Raw genomic sequence first — 18,002 nt, forward strand, 5'->3', positions numbered from 1 at the left:
AAGGTCACTACATTTATGTCCTCATTAGAAATTGAAGAGACAATACAATATTGAAAAGTTATTACATTTGAATGGGACAAAAATTGATTAAAAATTAAAATATTTCATTTAATTAAATACTCTTACTTATTTCTGATCATATCTTCTCTTGTTGGGTCAATATTATGATGAAATCAAACCTCCATAATAGAAAATTGCACACAGAAATGTGACACAAATTCATAAACATGTTAAAGGTGTGCATAGTTGCAGAATAAACAATGCCTCGTAATTTCTCGCTTGGAATATAAAAAAACATAGAATGGTTAAACTGACCATCAATCTTTGAAGGACGAAAATAACGAGTCTTTTGTTATGGCAGGAGGGGGCAATGCAGATTTTCGTTCCTTAGAACAAACGCCCACCTGGGCTGTGGCCATTGTTTGCTTGGGCTTTGTACTCATTTCTATACTCATCGAAAAAGCTATTCATTTCCTGTCAAGGGTATTCTAGCAATCTATGTATCTTCCATTATAGTTTATCTTGTTTTTGCATATGTTGCATGCAAATTGTTTCATGTTTGGATTGAATTGCAATGTTTTTGTGTGTGTTTTTGGAATGCAGTGGCTCAAGAAACGCCAAAAGAAATCACTGGGAAAAGCACTAGAAAAGATCAAAGAAGGTGAATAATTTGAATGTCATAATCAATTTCAGTCTCAGTTACCTGAAAAAATACTTATATTGGTTCTTCTGATGGGTATGCAGAATTGATGCTGTTGGGATTCATCTCCCTTCTGCTTACTGTTGGGCAGAAGCCAATTTCAGAGATTTGTATATCTGAGGGCTTAGGTGATTCTTTCCTTCCCTGTTCAAAGGAGGAGGTTTCAGCAGAGAGTGTTTCTGACAAGATTGAAAAGTTGGCATTACTTGGGCACCATCGTAAGCTCCTGTTCTTAGCTTCAGAAATACCATTAAGGCGTACCTTGGCAAGAGATGAGACTGAGGATGGTCACTGTGCTAAAAAAGTGAGTATTTACGCTTAGTATTCATAGTATTTCTAAAGGAAATGGATTTTTTTAGTGTCTTTTTCTGTGTTATTTTGATGTAGGGGAAGGTCCCTCTGATATCACAAGATGGACTCCATCAACTGCACATCTTCATTTTTGTGTTGGCTGTTTTTCATGTCTTGTCATGTATTGTAATCATGACGCTCGGATGGGCAAAGGTATGAGTTGCTAAACCTCATTCTGTGAGTTCTATGCAAAAGAAATTTGTTATAACCTGGCATGTGCAGATGAAGAAATGGAAAGCATGGGAGGAAGAGACTAAAACATTGGATTATCAATATTCTACAGGTTAGTTTAAGATTTTCCATTTCCTTTATTTCCTCATGAAGCAATTTAAGTTTTTGATTTCTTCAAAAATTTAATTGTTAAATTGACAATTGATTTGTTGTTTTTGATTATCCTTGGAGTTGGAAACGTAAGTAGACATATAATTGTCATGTTGTAGATCCTTTTCTTTAAAGATTTATTTGTTATCTAATTTCTTGTTTTTATTATCCTTCGAGTATACGTATAATTGTGAGGTTGTATAATTGTGAGGTTGTAGATGTTTCAAGGTTTAGATATACTCGTGAAACTACTTTTGGAAGGAGGCATATGAGCTTTTGGTCCAAAACACCAATCCTCACTTGGATTGTAAGTAAACTTAGCAATTCAAATAGTCATTCTTTATTCCAAGTTTAACCTCGATATAATTTCGATGTACTAAAGCCCCAACTCTTGGCTTTGTAGGTATGTTTTCTTAGACAATTCGTCCTATCTATGTCCAAAGTGGATTACTTAACATTGCGTCATGGATTTATACTTGTAAGCATTCTAAGGCCACACTTTTAAGGTTTTTAATTGTATACTTAACAAGAGGCATGTTTATCGTTGTAGGCTCATTTTGCTCCTCATAGTAATTTTGATTTTCAAAGATATATAAAGAGATCTTTGCGGGATGACTTTAGCGATGTTGTATCAATTAGGTATGTTTCATAATTGTATTTTAATAATGATATCAACATATTTTACATCAATGTCCATCTCTTTCATTCAAAAACTAATTAATTAAATAATTTATATCATTGTGTGCAGTCCACCTCTATGGTTTTTCGCAATCTTATTTCTACTTCTCAAGAGGAATGGTAAATATACTAGGCATTCTATTTATTTGTGTTCATCATTTCTAATAGCATAAGGACATGTCTGACATGTAAATTAATGTGTTGTAGGATGGTTCACATTCTTTTGGCTATCATTCATTCCATTAATTGTAAGTAACACAATACTTCTACTTCATTTAATTGGTTTGATTTAATTAAGTAATTCTAGAAGACATAAAATATAATTTGTTTTGAACTAAGCATGTGATATTCTTATGGTTGTTCTCACCATAATATAAATCTTATTTATAAAATTATGATTGTTCCTTTTTTTTTTTTTTCAATCATTAGATTGCCAATAGTGGGATGTTGTGATGGTTAAGTTGTTGTGTTGTTAAGTTGTTGTGTTGTTGTTCTTGCCATCAAGGTTCAAGCCCTACCAGTTCATAGCTCCGGGTTAAAAAGTAATTAAAAAACAAAAATTTCAATCATTATATTTAACTCATATGGTTTCTTTTTAGAATTAAAAAAATAAAATAATCTTACATATTTGTTAAGTATGACAAACATCAGAGTTGGAATCCAACAAAGAATTAGAAACTAAAATTATAAGGAAAAAGATTAGGGAAAAAAGAGTTTGTCTATTTTGATATTTGATCCAAATTAGAAGTTAGTAGAAGACTAGAGAATGAAGCAAGCGGTTCTTTGGGTTTGTATTAGATCTCAAAATAGTATGACAAGTAACCTAATTAGAGTATTCATGATAAATATGATTCTAGTAACCCTCTCTAACTATTTCTTCCGATAGGTACACTGGTGAACTTGTTTAGGAATCGGTCTTTAATAGAGTGGTTGGAGTTTGATTATGAGATGGTGACCCTTTGTAAACAACTATATCCTTTACTCATGTGGTCATACAAATTTTGAGATTTTTTTTCTAAAAAAAATGCTTACATGTGGTACTTGTAAAATATAGATACATGCTAGAAGGTGAGTAGAATAACCTACCAAATTTGGGCTGGATAAAATTTGGGACTAGAGATTGGAAGATAGCCTTAGTGAAACCCATTGTTAGTAAGTTTTAACCTTAGATTTGACAATGGATTGGGTGTATGGAAACCACAAAGTGGGTGTGATAATAATTTTTACAAATGATGTAAGTTAAAAACCCTAAAAGCTTTACTAGGGTGATAGTGGTGTGTGTATTGCAATAGAAGGGATATGTGGGTAATGACTTCATAAGATATACCAATAGGAGGATGTTGAAGTAGTTGAAAATATAGGTTCCTAGAAAAGGACAAAAAGTTGTAGCAAACAACATTTAAGTAGTGTAGAGATGTGTTCTATCTATATGATAGATATTGCCAAGAAAGTAGAAGCACAAGAATAACTAAAAGAAGACCAATACATATTTTAATAGGAAAATATTTAATTATAAAGTTTTTTGGAAAAGATAGAAATTATGAAAAAAAATCAATTGAAATTAGGATTTTTTTATGTTATTTGTAAGTGATTTGATTTCAAACTAATTGGAGCCACTAGCGTATGAGTGCTAGTATCTATAATCATGAGTGGAAGCACTAGTTTATAGAGAGATACAAAACTATATCTAGAAAGGAAAAATAATTTCGATAGTAGGGAGATTATAGGTTGAATGATAGGAAAAAGATATGAGGGGTTGTGATATTATAAAATGATTCAAATGAGACATAACCATACACAAGGGTGATAGACACCCAAATGACTTGTAATAAAAAGTATGTGCGTGAAGATAGAGGACCAAAATATAGTATTAATGAATTTAAGTTATCATACATGATTATTCAACTTGATTGTATGGCAATGATATCCTAGGCCTATGGATGCAAGCTATAATCTAAAATCTCCATGGCATGTCATTAGTATCATAAATGGGATCGGATATAGTCCTTATAAGAGAGCTAAAAACTTGAACTTCTTATTCATTTTGATACAACAAAATTTGGATTATCATATGGTCTAGGGCTAATGATTATAAAATGATAATTCTTTGTAATAATAATAAATTAAAGACTAGAAAGTAAACATAACAAGACAAAAAAAAAAAAAGATATATAGAGGAATCTAGATATGAAAACTAGAGCTTAATATGCTAAACATGGGTTTTAGGCCCCCTAGTTTTAAGGTAGCTATGACAAACATAAAGGAGTAGAAATGTAGTTAGTACGTCCTATAGGTGTTTCTCTCAAAAATCTAGTCAAGAACAATCGAACAAGGATGCTAGTGTCTGAGTCCAAGTGTTATCAGGATCACAACTTGTGATAGTCTTCTTTGTGCTCGTATAACACTTTCACTGTTGTTAGCATCCCCTCCATTTTCAAACTTAAAATCCTCGCTTTCCTTTATTTATTGGTTATGCCTTTATTGGTGAAACCTTAAAAGTCCTCAAGTTTTATGTTGACCTGATTCTGTGATTCCAAGGAGGAGACATTACCTATTGGGTGGCTAGGCGACAACAAAAAATTTGTGCTACTCAAAATGCCTAACCCTTCCCGATGACTGATAATCTCTTACAGGCCAATGTCAGAGTATCGAAGACTTCAAAATAGAAATTTCATACTCTGCCGACTCCCAAGTCAGGCAATAGTCATACATTACACAACTACCAAGAAACAAATTAAATGAAGATTTGCACGTACCAGCTTTATTGGTTGATTAAATGGATAATGGAATGTAAAGGTTGTGGCATGAGTCATAGAATTTGATATTGTCACCTTTCCAGATGAAATTTAATGCACCACCCTTTGAGCTAACCGAAGTAACACACACTATCATTGATAATGATTTTACTTTGTCAGAATGGTTTTTCCTTACGATAACTAGTTGCCGGTTGTTGAGCCTAGTCTAAATTGGCCAATAGAGAACAAGGGAATATTATTCAAGGGCTGCATGCCCTTGTGTGGAAACAACAAACTGATTTTGCGAAATATAAAAAGGCCATCTCCTTATTCGGTAAAATTGCAAAACAGGTTGAAAATCACGAACAATGGTTGCAAGAAGAAACCCTAGTAATTATTTTTCTGACGATAATAAGGTGGTGCTCAAAGGGAAAGCTACAGTGATACAAATTGATGTCGAATCTATGCACGAGGACATCCTCTTCAATTTAATCATTTTTTCTTGAGAGTGCATACAAAATAAAGAGGAATTTGCTGTGGTTCTCTAGGTGCTGATTGAAGAAGAAACAAAGGGAGTGATGATTGAAAATCAAATTTCAGGAAGGAATCTAGTACCTGTTGAAGAAGTAGAAAATTAGGATTATCTATTGTATGGATTTAGTATTTAAGAAGTTTATGATGAGTTTTTCTTTTCTTATGGTAATTTTTGAAATGTTCATTTTCAAGACTGTTACCTTCCCTAAAACTGTTGGTTTGACACTACAAATAGATGTTAGTTATAAAAAGGGGTTTTATATAATAGTAAAAGGTGGGGAAAATGGGGAAAGGAGCTTATCTTTTGATACAGTCTTGTTGTACAAAGGGATAAGTCTATGAACTCATTTTCTAACAGTGAAGAATAAAATAAGATATTTTTAAATATTTGAAGTTTTTAATATTTTCTTTAAATTGCAGTGAACATTGTTTCTTTGTAGATACCCTTGAATGTTATTAGGCTTTAATGAATTGAATATGTGTTTAATTCTGGAGCTTTAATTCAGATTAAATCATGTTTTGAATAAATAAACTTTGTATTATTTGTATTATTTATCTATATTCACTTCATTTTAAGTCCAATCTTCGCATCTAATTTTATGGTTACGAGTAGGTGTCAGTTTACCTTTTCTTCTTTATGGTGCAAAACATAGCATGTCTTCATTCATTGCATATCTTTTGAAGGTAGTTGCACCTTGTAAAATAAGCAAAGAGCATTTGCAAATACCATTGCATGTGACTCAGCTATTGGTTATATTGTCATTGATATGGGCAAGAGAGTATAAAACTAAAGTGACAAATTTGTTAACCAACAATTGTCAGATCTAAGCTTGCACACATATAAAATGGGGAAGAAGGATTATGATTAAAGCTAAACCACTAGAAAAGGATTATGATGTTCAAAGGCTTACCAAAGTAAAACTTCATGTTAGTGTTTCCACATAAACAATAGTTATGATGATAAAATAGAGTGTATGCCCTAGGGAGGATAGATGCAAAAAATAATGAAATACTGAAATAAAATAATTATACCTTAGGTATGAAACCCTCTCATAGAAATTCACATAAAGGTTGTGATGTGATTCTCTTTATGGAAGTTGTGCAAATTTTAATATGACAACATGATGATATGTATGGAAATGAGATCCTAGGCCCATGAGTGCAAAATAAGATCTTAAATATCCATAGCCTAACATTAGAATAGAGACTCACATGGAAGCCTTATTCTTGGCTATGTGGCAAAATTTAGATTCCAAACTTTGAGAGTGGCTAAAGTGGCAATGGTCTATTACATGCCAATTGTGGCTAGGGAAAAGGGGCTTAGATCCATCATTATTCAAGGCAATTCTCATAACATAATTATGATTCTTAAATGGGTGGCTAAACCAAACTAGAAAAATAACTCTTTCATCACCAAGTATCATGCTCTCCTTCCTACCCTTGGTGACATTAGGTTCTGTCACATATGGTGGGAGGGCAATTGTGTGTTGGATAGGTTGCCTAGGTTAGGTGCATATGTTAATAATTTTGAAATCTAGATTCACTTGCATTGAATCCTGGTTGAGGCTCATGCCATGATTTTAAAGGACTTTTCTATGAAAGATGAATAATCCCAAGGTTACCTTTTTTGTACTTACATTTCTCGCCTTTTCCTTTCCTTTTTGGTTAAGGCGATGATATATAAATTTTGGTTGTACCACCTACCACTGTATCCCTTAGGATGGTCTCTTTCTCAACCTAGTTTTCTTTTCTATGGATATGAGTGACGATTTAAATCAAACCAAACTCAATGAATGCTTAGAATTTAAGAATAATGGGGAGATTTGGAATAAGGTGATTCAAGGCAATCCAGATACTTATGTGGAGGAGATGACTAACCACGACACTAAGCTCTCTATCATATTTGTTTAAGCCTCTGATAATGGTGTGCTTATATTAACAGTGTCACCTTTCTGGTTTCTACAGAGACCATTGTAAAGGTGACTCGGCTGACCCTTGATGGCATTTATTTTCCTAAAAAAACCAAAGGAAATAATGAAGAGGACTTTGATCATTTCTTTGAACCTAGGTAAGCAGTTTCCAGGCTTGAAAGTGGTTATAATAGAAACGAACTACAAGGAATTTGGAAGGAGGTGGCCCTATTGTTCTTGAAATACTTCACCTTGAAGGGAAGGAAAATGAGGCTCCATATGCAGATCTTTCCCATGTTAAATCATATATGCCACAAGGTAAGAATAAATTTTCCCTTCTGGGATATATCCTCTTTATCTTAGTCTATTTCTAAAGCCATTATTAAGGGTAAAACCCCTCTCCATCAAGGCCTAGTTCATAGATTTCCACTTGGCTTTATCCCCCTCTGGTGGGGTCCTTTCTAATGAGATTGGGTTCACCTATGAGTGCAATTTATATGTGGATCTTAGTGTTACTCCCTCTAATTCTAGAGAAGTACCTCTTTTGGGTTCTAAAATTTCCAATAGGAAAAAATCTACTAGAATGGCCAAAGGTAAGGCCATTGCCGCCACCGAAAAGGACCAAGAAGTGGATATTGTTAAAGACTTTGGCTTTAAATATCTTTCCTCAGATGATATAGACTCCTTAGACACGATGAGGTCCGAAAGGTCCCTTGATAAAACTAGTGCTAACCTTAGATCTTCTGCCATAAACCCTCCTTCCTCTACCTTTACCAAACCTCTGACATCTATCTTGGTTCTTACCAAAATTGTGAAGGTCCTACATGAAGACATGAAAAGAAAAGATGGCCTATTGAAATGGCTCTTTTCTCAGATGATTGTGGCCATCAAAAAGATCAATCAGTCGGAGGTGGTGGCTCAGACACATGCTAGGGATAACACTTGGGCTACCAATGATCTTGTGGGCATCATGAGGCAGTGGGATAAGGTGGGTAGAAAGATCAATGATATGGACTCCAAGATCAAGATGGAAGGGACTAAAATTGAGCTAGAAGAGGTTAAGAAAACCCAAGAGGCCCTTAGAAAGAAAATTGAGGAGGTCAACCTTGGTTGTAGGATCAGAGTTGGTAAGCACAATGCCTCCCTACAAGCTATACTAGATGAGATGGAAAGAAAAAGGGTGAAGAAAACAAAATGCATGGAGTCCTTGGCCATGGGCTCTGGCCCCACCATGTCTTTTGTTAAAGACACCCCTGATTTTGTATTGGTCTCCTCTAGCTCTATGTTTGGGTCGAGTAAAAAAGTGTCTTTTTCTGATAAATTGCCAAGATTGGCTAGAAAAGGGTACCCCCAAGTAGTAGACCATCTCTTTGTTTCTATGATGGGTGGTTGTTCTATCTGTTAGTGTACAACTATTGGATCTTTTAATGCTATGAGATTTCCACAATCCATGTTGTATTCTTTTGAATTTTTTTTGGATTCGATTATGTGTGTATTTTTTTCCCATCAATGTTTTGAATCACACTTCATGATTCATCATCAGGATGAAAAATAATTCCAAGGATATTTTTCATCTACTTCGAATTATTTTTCATCCTGATGATGAATCACAGAGTGTGATTCAAAATGTTGATGGAAAAAAAAATACACACATAATCAAATCCAAAAAAATTCAAAATAATTTTGGCTCTTTATTCGCCTTGTTGGGTTTTGCTATGTTTTGGTGGGTTTTTTTTTGTTGTTTGTGCATCCCTCATGTGCTCTTGGTGTCACTCTATGGTTATGTAATAGTACATTCCTATCTCTCTTTTATTAATCAAAACTTTGGAACACAAATAGATTTACCTATAGTCCTAATAGGAGAGTTGATCACATTCATTACGTTCCTTTACTAAATGGCATTGAGATTGTGAAGTGTGTATATATAATTAGGTTTAATGATATGAAAATGATGACTTTCAATAGTAATAGTAAATTACAAAATAAAAAACCAACAAAGTAGGTAATATTTGGAAAGAGGATACAAAAATGACTCTAGATTTGCATATTGAGCCTGAAATGTTGGAATGGTGTGCTAAGAACCCTAGTTTGAGGATCTTTGAACTTATAGAATGAAATAAATTTATAATTAGGGGGTCTAGTAGGTTTTTCTTTCCAATATTTAGCCAAAATTATCTGGACATGGATGATGGGCACAGAAGTCCAAGGGTTTTCTCCTATTCAAAATTTGGGAATGTCTAACATAGTCTACTCTAGACTCATATAGCACTCTTGGATATTGGATTTGAACTTGAACATATATAAATAGAAAATGAACGGTTGTGTTGTATAGGGGCTTTCCTAAGTTAAACCCCGTGTAGGTGTTCCCACCTCCACAACAACTATGACTGATTAAAAAAACTTGTCCTAGGAAGGACAAGACTAAAAAATAATGAAAAATATTAAAATATAATTATTATACCTTAGGTATGAAACCCTTTCATGGAGTTTTATATAAACACGATGATGAAATACTCTAAGTTAGACAAGTCTTGCAAGTTGTGATGTGAAAAAAGGTGATGAGGAGATCAAGTGGAAAGATTTACCCTCCTCAAGAAAGGGGTGAACGTTTCACAAAGGATTATCTTCAACCTCTCACACACATTACATTTAAAAGAAGGGGTTGAATTCACTAGATCAAATCTCAATGGAAAGAGATTGAATGCTAAGTGAATTGAAAATGAATTTGAAAAGTAAAGTAACCTCTCTTTTAGAATGGACAAGTTGAATTAAGAAATTTGAGGCTAAGTCTAAAGATGACAAATAAATAATTATAACTTGAGATAGAAATGTGGGGTGAAGTTGTGCACTTGGAATTAGCAGAAAAATGCCGAGATGAAACTCCCTTTTAAATTTTAGTGAAAGTTGCCAAGACCAGGTTGAAAGTGTATTTGGTCCTTTCAAAAATCCTCACACCAAAAAGGGTTTTTCCGTCTCTAAAAATGAAGTCTAAACCTGCAAATACAACTGCGCACCTGCAACCTACATATAGAAAAGAGGAAATGTTCTTGGGATTCAGGGTTTGCCTTTAGGTCAAACCCCATTTTGGAATTAACCAAATGATGAAAAATACTTGCAAGTAAATGAAAGGAAATGTTTGAAGGAGAATTAACCTAAAGAGAGGATGCAATTGAAATGTAGATAGAATTGTTTGAAAGGATATATGAAGTTGAATGCTTTTAATGTTGATAGGGATCTCGTCTTCAATGGTTGAATCCTTGACTTGAATGCAACACCTAGCCTTGAGAGGAGACTTGAGATGCTCAATGGATGCTTGAATGCTTGATTTCACCTATTGAACGCATTGAAGTTTTGTATATATTTGTACGAATAAGAGGGAAAATGTGTCTTATATACTTGTCAATTAGGGTTTGTAACTGATTTTTCATCTTAGGCCGACATAGGGAAACTTTTCCCGCTTCACAATTGACAAGTCAAATGCAAGCATTAAGTGAAGGGGGTCCCAAAATAGGGCAAGGACAAGGGCTCCATGCCCTTGTCCTAGGAAATGCATGTTTCAGGTGGTATGAGCATGTATCGGGTCTCCAATAAAACTTAGGGATCCGTTTGGCAATGTGAAGAGAAAAATGCAGTCGAAAATGCAAGGTCACAATTTTATGATGCTACATTTAGCCCCCACCTTTAGCAAGAGTATAAGCGTATGCCAATACGACCGATAAAGTACAAGGAAACAAGATTGAAAGACTTTTACCATGTCAAGGAGGCAAGATACACCAATTCCCTAGTGGAATAAGGAACTTACAACTTCAATTGACAAAGTAAAAGGGAAGATCAAGAGGGAGGAACCATGACTACCAGTAGCAAGGTTCACCTAACTATGAGTCATGAAAATAAAGGATACCAAGAATTATAAAGTAAAGCCAAGTTCACTAAGTAACTGTGAAGCGATCGCACACACCTTATCGGGAGCGATTTATTTAAGGTAGGATATACAAAAGAGAGAGAAAGAGAGGGAGCATGTTATCGCAAGGATTTAGCGCCCAATCGAGGAATAAACCCAAGGATAATGAACACAAAAAGCAAAGAACAAGGTAGTTTTTCTTTCCTCTAGGTCAGTATGCTTGTATGATAACTCATGTATATCATGTATATATATACATATAATAGTCCTGATTCCCCAAAGAAAGGAAACTACCTTGGAAGAAATGGAACACAGTTGTCTTTTGAGTCAACATGAAAGAGACCAAAAGAGACCTCAATCCTTTGCATCATCCTCAAGTAGACATTACTAGGGAACATAGAAGAGTAGGGATGTAGATAGAAGAATGGTCACAAAAGAAAAGAAAAGAGAGAGAGGTAGAGAATCTACGGTGCTAATGTATCTAGTCCAGCATGACATCCACCTCTTGATCTTGCTGATTATTATTTCGGGAAGGCTGGAAACACCCCAGAGGAGCAACATCGAGCACAAAAGATGGAGCTATCACAAGATCCAGAAAAGGACTATTCTCATGTGCTAAGTAACTTTGTTTGATTCTAGGAGATAGGATTAAGGCTTTTGAAAATTCTGTAGATAAATATTTGTCAACATCAATGTATTCATATTCACCATCAGAAGAATTAGGAGTTGTATTGCCATCATGAATAATATTTTCACCTATTTCTTCATAAAGATTTATAGAAAGAGGAGCTCGAACATGAATAGAAGTAAAACCATCACATGTTTTTTGCAAATTATGATTTGTATATTTAGGTTCAACATCTTGCTTAGGAGAAAATGGAATCATGTCAATTGTTGGTGTTTTTGGAGATTGAATATTTTGAGGAACAACTTCACGAGCTCGAGAATGACATTTTCATTAGCGTTCTCTTGCAAAATGATTTCGTTGAGTCTTAGTAGAAGGTTGAGAAGAAGGAAGAATATTTGTTGAAGGAGGAATATTTGTGGGAGAAGGAATATTCTCATCTTTGGTAGTTGGAGGTTTAGGTTGAGGTCTTTTAGGTTGAACAAGAGGAGAGGTGGGTCTCTTCTCTCTATAAGAGCAAGGAGGTGTAACTGCACCATACAAAGGAGGAATGTTTGGTGTAGGAAGGAGACCAAGTCCATCATAAGGAGGTACAGGTCTAACCTTAGGAGGAACATTATTGTTCTTCTTAGGAGAAGGCATAGTTTCAACTTTCATCCATAGGAATAGGTTACGAATCTTCCATAGGAGGAAGATTAGTTCTATCCATAAAGGGACAAACTTCATCCTCAAGAATGTCGGGAATATCAAATTTTGGAGTGCGAGGTTGGCTCAAGGATAGGATCATATCTTTCTTCCATTTTTATAAGATTGAAAGAGAGCATCTCTTCTCGATAGAAGAGATTAAAATTGTTGAGGCCAAAAGTAATCAATAGGAATGTCTGGGCTTCTTACGGTTGATCGAAATAAGCTATGGTTAATAGTTATGATTTCTCCATTGTGGGGAAATTTCAAACACTTATGTATTGGAGAAGCAATAGTCTTCATGGAAGATAGCCAAGGATAGCCTTACTTCACATAAAATTATTCAGATGAAGGAATAATAACAAAGTTGACATCCATATATTTAGTGTGAACCTCAATAGGGAGTGTGATAGAACCAATGGTAGGACAAGAAAATTCATCAAATAACTTAACGACCACATTTGTATCATCATAGATTGGTTTATGCAAATGTAAAGTATAAAGATATTCCCCAGTAATGATATTAACCATGCAAGAGGGATAAATAAGCACACCACGATAAGTTTGTCTTGAATCTTCACAAATATGTATAAAGGGCCATCGGGTGCTACCTAATGGTCTCACTAGGGTCAAATGTGATACATTAATCCTTACGTATTTCTTGCTTCTCTGCCATATTAACCAAATCTAGAGTCATGGTAATAAGATCAGAGGGAGAGAAAGAGGTATGTTCAGTCTCAATCACATTAGAGGTATGCGAGGGTAAATGATCAGTGAAATTCTAAAGATTTTGATTAGGAGGAGCTAATGATTTCTTTCCCTTATCATAAACACTTGCCACATATATAGTACTATTATCAATCAGGTCTTGAATCTTTTTTTTTAATGCAAAATTTTTCTCAGTATCATGACCAGGTTGACAATGAAATTGATAAAAAGAATTATTATCAAAGTAACGTGAGGCTACCTTAGAAGAGTCAACTAGTTTTATTGGAGGAATTTTGATAACATTTCTTTGTAATAACTAAGACATAATGGTATCTAAAGATTCATTCAAAGGAGTAAATTGTTTTTCTCTTTTGAAAAATTTAGAAATAGGAGGCACACCTATTGTAGCATTCACATTGTTGTTATTGATGGTGTCATTGAATCTAATAAATCCTTTTCTTGGATTGAACTTCGCAAAAGGTTGTTGAGCACTATCACCCTTATCACTTGGAGCTATAGGAGTGGATTTCTCCAATTGACTTATAGTCATTTTGATGTTGTAGCATCCCTAGTCAATGAGTAATCTTGCATCAACCAAAACATTTCCCTTTCTCATTTAGTTCTTTATGCAGTTTCAGTATTCTTACCAATATGTACCGACAGTTGCTTGTTCTTCATGAAAGATCTTGTTTGCAGTTTCCTACGGTTTCATGTGGTTGATTCCATATTTCTCATTCACTTGGGTTCTTCTCCGGTCAGTCATCGCTTCCAGTTGGCTATTTTTGGGTTCTCAAGATAGTTCATTTGCTTACTGGTTGGTTTTCCTTCATTACTGACGCGATTCTTGACATGTGGACCCATCTTGGGTCTTGTCCGATGTTACTTGGCATGTGGCCGACCTTCCTACTTATTTGCATCACTTGGTTTTTATTTTCTAGAAAGATTTCTGAAATCTTAGGGCTGACCTAATTACACATTTCATTTTCCTGCATTGGTAAATTTAATCTTTTGAGGTTGACCCGGATAGGTTCGAGTGCGTATAAATATGATTTTATGTAATTATTTGTAAGGGAATATGAAGTAGCACTAAGAGTAAGGATTGAGATTCACATGTTGTGATCCGATTGATTCTTAGAGTCTCGGTTGGATTGTATCTCTCTTGAGCCTTGCATGTAACCGGTTAACTATTAAATGTTCTTTGATGATAATTTGATGATTGCCAGAAGTTCTATGAGTTGAATATGATCTGATATGAATTTGTTGTGTTTTCTTACTGCTTTTGTTGTGTCTCTCTTGCTGCATAAGTCAGTTGACTCTTTTTCAGGGTTCTTATTGGTTATGGCTGCATCAATTGGTATTAGAGCTGGTTATGGACCAGCTGGTGGAAGAACCATTTGTGAACATTGAGGCATTCCTTTAGGTGGATAGATCGTCGATTAGAGTCAGGCTACGTGTGTGTTCAATAGATCGCCGAGGGGAGGCAATTGAAACTGGTAGTAAGATCTCTGAGTTGAGGCAGTTTTCCAGAGTGGAAGGAGAGATGCCGACGAGGATAACAAACCCCCAGAGGGTAGAGAAGAATATGGAAGACTTGAAGAATGAAGTGAGGAATGAAATCCAGAATGGTCTGGCTAGTTTGTGAAGAAACCCTGACTTTGAGGATGAGTATGAGGAAGTTGGTGAAGAGCTTGAGGAAGCTGAAGGACCAAAAGATGAGAGAGAGGAAATATTCCTAAGAGCAGTAGTGCAAGCAAGTAAAGTTCATAAAGTTGAGGTTTCTAACTTTTTTGAAAAGTTGAACCTAGAGTATTTGAGCGATTGGATCAAAGAGTTGGAGGACTACTATGAGTTTGAGGATGTCAAGGACTCATAGAGAGTCTAGTTGGCATAGACCAAGTTGAAAGGGCATGCTGCCTTGTGGTGGAAAGAGTTGTAGAAAGATAAATTGGAGAATGGTGAATTGAAGATCACTCGATGGAGACAAATGGTTGCAAGGTTGAAGGCCAAGTTCATACTAGGAGACTATGAATTGGAGTTGTTCAAGAAGTTGCAGAACCTGAAATAGAGAACAATGACTGTGAAGGAATATACTGAGGAATTCTACAAGGAGGTAATCAGATCTAGACATAGAGAGATCGACAAAGAAAAGGTGGTGAGGTACATCAATGGACTTGATTTTAACATTCAAGATGAAATGAACATGTTGAAGGTTTCAATAGCTGAAGAAGCTTACCAGTGTGCTTTGGAGGCTGAGGAGAAGGTGAGAAGAAGACAATCAAATAAGGGAAAGGAGAAATTCAAGATGAATGATAGTATGAAGATACTAGTTGAAGAAGAGGAGTCAAAACTTAAGTGGAGTAAAGAACCGGAACAAAAGACACCAAGGGTAGCAGTAGTACCAGTGGAGAATTCCCTGGCAAATGCTTCAAATGTGGAAAAAATGGAAATAGGTTCTATGAATGTAAGCAAGGAATGGGAAGAAGTTGTGTGGCGAGTGAAGAACCAGATGGTACTAGATCTGATTGTGCACCGAAACAAGGAGAATCCCTTATGTTCAGAAGAAAGTGTATCAGATCTACTCAAAGGAGGAGTCTTTTCTAGACTGTATGCAAATCAGGTGGTAAGTGTTACAAGGTCATTGCAGATAGTGGAAGTATTGATAATTTAGTATCTAAGGAGATGGTTGAGAAGATTGGGTTAAACAGGCTTGAGCATCCTTGTCCTTATGAGGTAAATTGGTTACAAGATGATTAGAAGGTAGAGATAAAGGAGCAATGTTGGGTGAGTTTTAATATTGGGCCTTTCAGAGATGAAGTTTTATGTGATATTGTGTCAATAAATGTTTGTGAATCTTGTTGGGAAAACCTTAGCAATATGATAAAGGAGCTATTTATGACTCTAGAAGAAACCTAGTTACTATTGAAAAGGATGGACAGAAGTTCACATTGATTTCTTTGAAGGAGAAAGAGGAGGTGAAGAATATGAGTCTTGAGAAAAGTTGCAAGAAACCAGTAGTAGAGGTTATACCGGAAGGTTTGGCAGAGCTGGTTACAGAGTTTATATTGGAGGATTTGAAGAAAGATCTGATAGAAGCAGTTGCAGAGATTATACTGGGAGGTGACATGAGTTGGCAGAAGGATCTGACAGATGAGTCTAATAGACAGATGCAATCGATTGACAAAGGGCTAATGGTAATAAACCGGATGAAGTCTTGTGGTAGAAGAAATCCCGAGTTGTAGAAGAAAGAAGGTAGTACACAGGGAGAATGTCCAAATCTAAAGAGAAGAAAGAAAACCAAAGGGGGTCAAAGGTTAGAGAAGTTGGTTGAAGCACCAAGAGAGAAAGAGCAAAGATTGGGAGATAAAGAAGATATTTGGATTAAAAATGAGCATGAGATCTTCATCCCAAATCCTTTTAGATGTTCATGAGTTGCCTCTCATGGAACATATTTTTCTACCTGGGTTGTCTGATGCAGGAGCATGCTCGGTTGATGAGCAATCTTGTATCAACCAAAAACATTTCCCTTTCTTCTTTAGTTCTTTGTGCAGTTTCAGTATTCTTACCAATATGTACCGGTAGTTGCTTGTTCTTCGTGGAAGATCTTTTTTACAGTTTCTTGGTGGTTTCATGTGGTTGATTCTACATTTCTTGTTCACTTGGGTTCTTCTTCAGTCAGTCATCACTTCCAGTTGGCTTTTTTAGGGTTCCCAGAATAGTTCTTGTACTTACCGGTTGGTTTTCCTTCATTACTGACATGATTCTTGGCATGTAGATTCATCTTGGGTCTTATCCGATGTTCCTTGGTGTGTGGCTGACCTTCTTGCTGATCTGCATCTCTTGGTTGTTATTTTCCGGAAAGATTTCTTAAATCTTAGGGCTGACCTAAATACACATTTCGTTTTCCTGCATTGGTGAATGTAATCTTTTGAGGCAAACCCAGATAGGTTCCAATGGGTATAAATATGATGTTATGTAATCATTTGTATGGGCAGAGGAATTATAACTAAGAATAAGGATTGAGATTCGCATGTTGTGATCCAGTTGATTCTTAGAGTCCCAATTGGATTGTATCTGGCTTGAGGCCTGCATGTAACTGATTAACTACTAGATGTTCTTTGATGATAATCTGATGATTGCCGAATAATTGCCAAAAGTTATATTACTTGAATATGATATGTTTATATGAATTTTTTCTTTTTTCTTACTGCTTTCATTGTGTCTCTCTTGTTTCATAAGCTAGCCAACTCTTTTAAGGGTTCTTACTAGTTATGGTTGCATCATAGTTAATAATTATGAAGTGTTGTTCACAACTACAGAAAGGAAGTAACTCAGAAAGGATAATTTTATCTCTAATATTTTTTTGTAAATTAGAAATGAAAATTCTTTGAATATCATTATCAGGAACTGGAAAAGAAACTTGAGAACACAAATTCTTATATCTACCAATGAAATAAGTCACTTTTTCTTTAATACATTGTTTACAATTTATTAAATCAACCAAAGTAACTTTAGGACCTATGTTATTTTGAAATTGTTGAATAAAATCATTTGCTAACTATTGGAAAGAAGTAATCGAATAGGAAGGAAAAGAGCAATACCATTGTAAAGCCTTCTCTCTTAATGTTCTAGTAAACAATTTGGCAAGCAATCTTTGATCATAAGCAAAGTCAGTACAGAAAGTTTGGAATGTCTTGACATGTGTTAAAGGATCACCTTTTCTATTATAAAGTTTCAATTGAGGGTCTTCAACTATTTAGGAGGCACAACTCTAACAATATCAAGAAAAAGTGGGCTCACAACATCAAATCTGGGCACACTAAACCTGGATTGACTCATATAAGTGATTTGTTGTTGC

General features: G+C 35.2%; 1 protein-coding gene across 1 annotated transcript in view; it reads left to right on the forward strand.

The window, feature by feature from the left end:
• The first annotated feature begins 354 nt into the window (after nt 1-354).
• LOC131079936 (MLO-like protein 6) overlaps nt 355-18,002 on the forward strand; it is a 45,388-nt gene continuing 27,740 nt past the window's right edge. The window contains exons 1-10 of the mRNA XM_058017979.2: nt 355-483; nt 604-661; nt 745-1,004; nt 1,088-1,204; nt 1,274-1,334; nt 1,591-1,679; nt 1,776-1,850; nt 1,923-2,011; nt 2,121-2,170; nt 2,258-2,298. Of these exons, the coding sequence (XP_057873962.2) occupies nt 355-483; nt 604-661; nt 745-1,004; nt 1,088-1,204; nt 1,274-1,334; nt 1,591-1,679; nt 1,776-1,850; nt 1,923-2,011; nt 2,121-2,170; nt 2,258-2,298 (969 nt within the window). The remainder of the gene's footprint in view (nt 484-603; nt 662-744; nt 1,005-1,087; nt 1,205-1,273; nt 1,335-1,590; nt 1,680-1,775; nt 1,851-1,922; nt 2,012-2,120; nt 2,171-2,257; nt 2,299-18,002) is intronic.

The sequence above is a fragment of the Cryptomeria japonica genome, chromosome 10 (assembly GCF_030272615.1).
Source record: "Cryptomeria japonica chromosome 10, Sugi_1.0, whole genome shotgun sequence".
Taxonomy (NCBI): Eukaryota; Viridiplantae; Streptophyta; class Pinopsida; order Cupressales; family Cupressaceae; genus Cryptomeria; species Cryptomeria japonica.